The sequence below is a fragment of the Oncorhynchus masou genome, chromosome 10, assembly GCF_036934945.1.
Source record: "Oncorhynchus masou masou isolate Uvic2021 chromosome 10, UVic_Omas_1.1, whole genome shotgun sequence".
In the NCBI taxonomy this organism is placed as follows: domain Eukaryota; kingdom Metazoa; phylum Chordata; class Actinopteri; order Salmoniformes; family Salmonidae; genus Oncorhynchus; species Oncorhynchus masou.
The window spans coordinates 40,509,283-40,517,368 of record NC_088221.1 but is presented as its reverse complement, the minus strand read 5'-3'; the positions used below and the strand labels follow the sequence as shown (position 1 = coordinate 40,517,368).

The window sequence follows — 8,086 nt, the reverse complement described above, 5'->3', positions numbered from 1 at the left end:
TAGCATGGGGAGGACTGCTGTGAAGGTAGCATGGGGAGGACTGCTGTGAAGGTAGCATGGGGAGGACTGCTGTGAAGGTAGCATGGGGAGGACTGCTGTGAAGGTAGCATGGGGAGGACTGCTGTGAAGGTAGCATGGGGAGGACTGCTGTGAAGGTAGCATGGGGAGTACGGCTGTGAAGGTAGCATGGGGAGGACTGCTGTGAATGTAGCTTCGGGAGGACTGCTGTGAAGGTAGCATGGGGAGGACTGCTGTGAAGGTAGCATGGGGAGGACTGCTGTGAAGGTAGCTTCGGGAGGACTGCTGTGAAGGTAGCATGGGGAGGACTGCTGTGAAGGTAGCATGGGGAGGACTGCTGTGAAGGTAGCATGGGGAGGACTGCTGTGAAGGTAGCATGGGGAGGACTGCTGTGAAGGTAGCATGGGGAGGACTGCTGTGAAGGTAACATGGGGAGGACTGCTGTGAAGGTAACATGGGGAGGACTGCTCTGAAGGTAACATGGGGAAGACTGCTGTGAAGGTAACATGGTGAGGACTGCTGTGAAGGTAACATGGGGAGGACTGCTGTGAAGGTAACATGGGGAGGACTGCTGTGAAGGTGAATGTGTTGCTAAATTATCTAAATGAGTATTATTATAGTCTTGGCCTGTTATAGTCTTGGCCTGTTAGAGTCTTGGCCTGTTATAGTCTTGGCCTGTTAGAGTCTTGGCCTGTTAGAGTCTTGGCCTGTTAGAGTCTTGGCCTGTTATAGTCTTGGCCTGTTATAGTCTTGGCCTGTTATAGTCTTGGCCTGTTAGAGTCTTGGTCTGTTAGAGGCTTGGCCTGTTAGAGTCTTGGCCTGTTTGAGTCTTGGCCTGTTATAGTCTTGGCCTGTTAGAGTCTTGGTCTGTTAGAGGCTTGGCCTGTTAGAGTCTTGGCCTGTTTGAGTCTTGGTCTGTTAAAGACTTGTCCTGTTTAGGCTTGGCCTGTTAAAGGCTTGACTTGTCTTGGTCAATCAGAGGCTTGGCTTGTTATAGGCTTGACCTGTTAGTCTTGGCCTGTTATAGGCTTGACCTGTTAGTCTTGACCTGTTAGTCTTGACCTGTTATAGGCTTGACCTGTTAGTCTTGGCCTTTTTAGGCTTGACCTGTTAGTCTTGGCCTGTTACAGGCTTGACCTGTTAGTCTTGACCTGTTAGTCTTGACCTGTTATAGGCTTGACCTGTTAGTCTTGGCCTGTTTTAGGCTTGACCTGTTAGTCTTGGCCTTTTTAGGCTTGACCTGTTAGTCTTGGCCTGTTTTAGGCTTGACCTGTTAGAGGCTTTACAGGTGTTTTGCCTTCCATTGTTCTTTATTTTGAGATTTTTTCCTTTTTTTTATTTTGTTGATTGGAATTTTTGTAAATATTCACCTGCGCTATTTTCACTGGAATGTAAATTTATCTTTAAATCTCTGGTTGTTCTCTTGTGCTAAAACCCTCCTAAGTTAGACTGTAGGATCCCGTGACTGTCACACCCTGACCATAATTTGCTTTGTATGTTTCTATGTTTTGTTTGGTCAGGTGTGATCCTGAGTGGGCATTCTATGTTGTGTGTCTAGTTTGTCTGTTTCTGTGTTTGGCCTGATGGTTCTCAATCAGAGGCAGGTGTTAATCATTGTCTCTGATTGGGAACCCATATTTAAATAACCTGTTTGGTGTTGGGTTTTGGTGGGTGATTGTTCCTGTCTTTTGTGTTTGCACCAGATAGGGCTGTTTAGGTTTTCTCACGTTTATTGTTTTTGTTAGTCTATTCATGTATAGTTTTTTTCTTTATTAAAGAACCATGAATAGAAACCACGCTGCATTTTGGTCCGCCTCTCCTTCACCACAAGAAAACCGTTACAGTGACATCTTAACACAGAAGCTTAATGTTTTGTTGAAATAAAAATGTTATGTAGGCTATTTGGCGTGTGTAGCCTACATTTAGGCCCTGCAGCTTAGGCTTATGCACTAATGCCAGATAAAAAGAATACAAGAAAACCTCATTGTATAGACAGGAATTTCAAAATAATTTTACATTTATGGATTCTTTAATGGATTGTTTTTGTCTTTCTTCAACCCGCCTGCCTGCCCCTCATCCACACAATATTCCATGAACATTAACCCGCCGTGCATCACTAGAGGGATCCATGGAAGGTGGAGGAGAGCCATGGAAGTGGAAGGAGAGCCATGGAAGGTGGTGGCCATGGGGGTCCATGGAAGGTGGTGGAGGGGGGGTCCATGGAAGGTGGTGGAGGGAGAGCCATGGAAGGTGGTGGAGGGTCCATGGAAGGTGGTGGAGGAGAGCATGGAAGGTGGTGGAGGAGGGTCCATGGAAGGTGGTGGAGGAAATGGAAAGGTGGTGGAAGGAGAGCCATGGAAGGGTGGTGGAGGAAGCCATGGAAGGTGGTGGAGGAGAGCCATGGAAGGTGGTGGAGGAGGGTCCATGGAAGGTGGTGGAGAGAGAGAGCATGGAAGGTGGTGGAAGGAGAGCCATGGAAGGTGGTGGAGGGAGAGCATGGAAGGTGGTGGAGGAGGGTCCATGGAAGGTGGTGGAGGGAGAGCATGGAAGGTGGTGGAAGGAGAGCCATGGAAGGTGGTGGAGGGGGGTCCATGGAAGGTGGTGGAGGGAGAGCCATGGAAGGTGGTGGAAGGAGAGCCATGGAAGGTGGTGGAGGGAGAGCCATGGAAGGTGGTGGAGGGGGGTCCATGGAAGGTGGTGGAGGAGGGTCCATGGAAGGTGGTGGAGGGAGATCCATGGAAGGTGGTGGAGGGGGGTCCATGGAAGGTGGTGGAGGGGGATCCATGGAAGGTGGTGGAGGGAGAGCCATGGAAGGTGGTGGAGGGGGGTCCATGGAAGGTGGTGGAGGGGGGTCCATGGAAGGTACATCATAGAGGCCAGTCTGCAATGGAATCGATGAGGTGCAGCAACACAGCGGCCAAAATGGTGACCTGAGCAATGTGGCCCCTTCCTCTGAATAATGTTGGGCCTAGAGTGTGTCTGCAGTATGATACGGTGGTGGTCTGTCTGGGGGAGAGTGGTAGTCTCTCTGGGGGAGAGTGTTAGTCTGTCTGGGGGAGAGTGGTAGTCTGTCTGGGGGAGAGTGGTAGTCTGTCTGGGGGAGAGTGGTAGTCTGTCTGGGGGAGAGTGGTAGTCTGTCTGGGTGGAGAGTGGTAGTCTGTCTGGGTGGATAAGGTGGTGGGTAGTATGTCTGGGGGAGAGTGGTAGTCTGTCTGGGGGAGAGTGGTAGTCTGTCTGGGGGAGAGTGGTAGTCTGTCTGGGGGAGAGTGGTAGTCTGTCTGAGGGAGAGTGGTAGTCTGTCTGAGGGAGAGTGGTAGTCTGTCTGGGGGAGAGTGGTAGTCTGTCTGAGGGAGAGTGGCAGTCTGTCTGGGGGAGAGTGGTAGTCTGTCTGGGGAGAGTGGTAGTCTGTCTGGGGGAGAGTGGTAGTCTGTCTGGGGGAGAGTGGCAGTCTGTCTGGGGGAGAGTGGTAGTCTGTCTGAGGGAGAGTGGCAGTCTGTCTGGGTGGATAAGGTGGTGGGTAGTATGTCTGGGGGAGAGTGGTAGTCTGTCTGGGGAGAGTGGTAGTCTGTCTGGGGGAGAGTGGTAGTCTGTCTGGGGAGAGTGGTAGTCTGTCGGGGAGAGTGGTAGTCTGTCTGGGGGAGAGTGGTAGTCTGTCTGGGGAGAGTGGTAGTCTGTCTGGGGGAGAGTGGTAGTCTGTCTGGGGAGAGTGGTAGTCTGTCTGGGGGAGAGTGGTAGTCTGTCTGGGGGAGAGTGGTAGTCTGTCTGGGGGAGAGTGGTAGTCTGTCTGGGGAGAGTGGTAGTATGTCTGGGGGAGAGTGGCAGTCTGTCTGGGGGAGAGTGGTAGTCTGTCTGGGGGAGAGTGGTAGTCTGTCTGGGGGAGAGTGGTAGTATGTCTGGGGGAGAGTGCCAGTCTGTCTGGGGAAGAGTGGGAGAACCTGGCGTATTAAGGTGATGACAATCCCCATCCATTGTCCTGTCGAGGGACCAACCATCAGAGCCTTGTGAAGTAGCAGTACATGATCACCATACCTGCGGCTGGTGATGGGTCAGGGCCCGAGGGGTCAGAGGGCAGGTGCCCTTGTAGTAAACCCCCATTCGCTAGGCAGCCATTGCAGCAGCACACAGCGTGTCAGCTGTCAGGCAGCGACCTTGATTACCATTGGGTACAGACCGAGGCCTCTAAGCGCTGAGAGAGAGAGAGAAGTGAGAAGAGAGACAGAGACAGAGAGAAGAGAGAGAGCGTGCGAGACAGAGAGCGAGAGAAAGAGAGAGGGCGAGAGAGTGAGAGAGAAAGAGAGAACGAGAGAGAGAGAGAAAGATACCAGACCCCAAATCAGAGAAAATCAAAGCAGCAGTCCATCAATACCGACATAATACTGCCTGCTCATCAAATACAGTAGCTTACCATTTCTAGGCTACATCTGTAGTGTACTACTGATCACAGACAAAACCATTGTCAGCCAACAGAAAACAATAGAGTCACGTTTGATTTCTCGGTTGAATTGTTTTGTTTTAGTTTAGAGTTTTTCTGGTATTTTGCAGTGGACTTTGATATTTCTCCTAGAAAAGTATTTTCCTGATGAAGGGAAAATTTTCAGTTAACCAGAATTCATTATCTAGTCTCTCAAGTGGGAGACTACTCCCCATTGAATTGCCATTCATATTCCAATAGGTTTTTAGAGCACTTGTACGTGCAGAATCTTAAAAGGACCATTCCAAATGCCAATTAGATAAATACAGTGTATAAGTCTTTAATAATTAAAATTTCTACCCCCCAAAAAATCACAAGGCTAGTGTTTGATGAAATAAGCCCTCTAATACCCACATTTCTTAAAATGGTCATGACCAGGCTATTCGTAAACCGTCTGAGAGTAGGAGTGCCAATCTAAGATCAGGTCCGCCCTTTACAATCTAATGACATGTTGTAATATGCTAAATGTATCCGAGAAAAGCACTCCTATTCTGAGACGATTTCTGAATATGGGCCCACGAGGGCTCACCTGACACTTTCTACTACTAAGGAGCACGATTCTACCTCTAAATGCACAAAAAATAAACAACTGTGGAAACGTTGAACTTGCTTTTCACTTGTATGGCCTCCGACCAATCCATTATACCCCATCCTACCTGTTATCACCATGTTATACCCCATCCTACCTGCTATCACCATGTTATACCCCATCCTACCTGTTATCACCATGTTATACCCCATCCCACCTGTTATCACCATGTTATACCCCATCCTACCTGTTATCACCATGTTATACCCCATCCTACCTGTTATCACCATATTATACCCCACCCCACCTGTTATCACCATGTTATACCCCATCCCACCTGTTATCACCATATTATACCCCATTCTACCTGTTATCACCATGTTATACCCCATCCTACCTGTTATCACCGTATTATACCCCATCCTACCTGCTATCACCGTGTTATACCCCATCCTACCTGTTACACCATGTTATACCCCATTCTACCTGTTATCACCATGTTATACCCCATCCTACCTGCTATCACCATGTTATACCCCATCCTACCTGTTACACCATGTTATACCCCATTCTACCTGTTATCACCATGTTATACCCCATCCTACCTGCTATCACCATGTTATAACCCATCCTACCTGCTATCACCATGTTATACCCCATCCTACCTGTTACACCATGTTATACCCCATCCTACCTGTTATCACCATGTTATACCCCATTCTACCTGTTATCACCATGTTATACCCCATCCTACCTGCTATCACCATGTTATACCCCATCACCTGTTATCACCATGTTATACCCCATCCTACCTGCTATCACCATGTTATACCCCATCCTACCTGTTATCACCATGTTATACCCCATCCTACCTGCTATCACCATGTTATACCCCATCCTACCTGCTATCACCATGTTATACCCCATCCTACCTGTTATCACCATGTTATACCCCATCCTACCTGCTATCAGCATATTATACCCCATCCTACCTGCTATCACCATATTATACCCCATCCTACCTGCTATCACCATGTTATACCCCATCCTACCTGTTATCACCATGTTATACCCCATCCTACCTGCTATCACCATGTTATACCCCATCTCACCTGTTATCACCATGTTATACCCCATCCCACCTGCTATCACCATATTATACCCCATCCTACCTGCTATCACCATATTATACCCCATCCCACCTGCTATCACCATATTATACGAGTCAGTAGTGATCCGTTCGTGCCCAGTTAGAACTGCTCATGACAAGCCACTCACATCGACCACTAATCTCCTGCATCAATGACTACCATGGTGAGGCTGAGCATCCATGTGTGTGTTCGTGTGCCTGCGTTCATCCCTGGCATGGCTCACCTCCCCTGAATTGACCAAATGAAGCAGACTGAAGTGCTGCTATACTGTATCTATTTGCCTGCTCATCAAACACAGCTCCCATTCTCCCCACTGACATGTACATATGCCTTTTGTCCTATAATGGTGAATGGTTCCAATAGCAAATAATTCATGTGATAGTAAAATAGGGTATTTCTTCATACTGTAGTCATTCACACACACTTCTTCAGGAAATAAAATGTCACTGCAGCAGCCAGGGCCATATACATAAAGTGTCTCAGAGTAGAAGTGCTGATCTAGGATCAGTTTAGACCTTTAGATCATAATGAGTAAGATTACATGGACAGGAGGACCTGATCCTATATCAGCTCTCCTACTCTGAGACTCTTGATGAATACGGGTCCCGGCTGCCACAGTGACTGATGCCTGACCAACCAACCACAAACTACGTTTTATCTCCTGAAGGACAAGAACGGAGAGAATTCAATAAACACAGTCTATAGACTTTTTTTTTGTTTTAATTTAAACTTTTTGGTCAAAGTGTTACCTGAACATAACATTTTTAGTTGGCCAAAACTTAGTTCCAACTTGAGAAAACATAAAATGATGTGATTGCTCAAATTGTCTTATATGTTCATCCAACTACAAGTGATTATTTGGGCATCTTTCCTATAAGAAAAAGCTATGGAACTAGTTACACACAGTGGTTTAAACAATAAATGATTACATTGTGAATTTATACAGTAATTAGAATTCAACATGTCCACACCTGGAACTCACAACCTCTTGGTTCACAACATTCCAACCGTCCTGCTACACCACCATGTCTGTGTCAATAACTTATTTCACCTGTATTGCTACACTTTGCACTTCAAAGTAAATCTCAGCTCTGTTAAAAGTGCACATGTGAAGTATTTTATTAATCAATGTGATTATGAGTAACATTAAAAAAGAGTAATATGCCTTCCAACATTAGACAACTATACAGAAAACCCTGAAATTGCTTAAATAAGTAAATCAAATCAATGATGAGAATAGTGAGAAAATTGACACAGACAGAATAATGGCGTTGTAGGGAGATTGCTGCATTTTTACGTCCCTTAACTCAACCGGTTGTGCTATTGAGTGTGTTTTTCTTGTTATTCGTATTTTGTACATAATGTTTCTTTGGTTGTTGTGACTGAAAAGAGCTTCTAGATATCAGGACAGATGAATCACCCCGTTCTGGACAAAGAGCTTCTAGATATCAGGACAGATGAATCACCCCGTTCTGGACAAAGAGCTTCTAGATATCAGGACAGATGAATCACCCCGATTCTGGACAAAGAGCTTCTAGATATCAGGACAGATGAATCATCCCGTTCTGGACAGAGCTTCACAGATATCAGGACAGATGAATCACCCCGTTCTGGAAGAAGATTCTTTCTTTAACGAGTCGGACGTCATTACAGAGAGAAAGAAACAGGGATATCTGGGACGTAGGTCAGGGTGCCTTATATGTAAGGATCCATTGGCCGAGTGGTAATCTGCCTTTACCATCGGTCCTATTAGCCAATGTACAATTATTGGATAACAAAATACATGAACTACGATCACATATATCCTACCAACGGGACATTAAAAACTGTAATATATTGTGTTTCACCGAGTCTTGGCTGAACGACGACATTAATAACATACAGCTGGTGGGTTTTACACTGTATCGGCAGGATAGA

General features: G+C 46.6%; 1 protein-coding gene across 1 annotated transcript in view; it reads right to left on the bottom strand.

Annotated features, from left to right (window-relative positions):
• LOC135546863 (uncharacterized) overlaps positions 1-4,113 on the bottom strand; it is a 52,970-nt gene extending 48,857 nt beyond the window's left edge. The window contains exon 1 of the mRNA XM_064975433.1: positions 4,048-4,113. Coding sequence (XP_064831505.1) covers positions 4,048-4,113 — 66 coding nt within the window. The remainder of the gene's footprint in view (positions 1-4,047) is intronic.
• Positions 4,114-8,086: the final 3,973 nt, after the last annotated feature.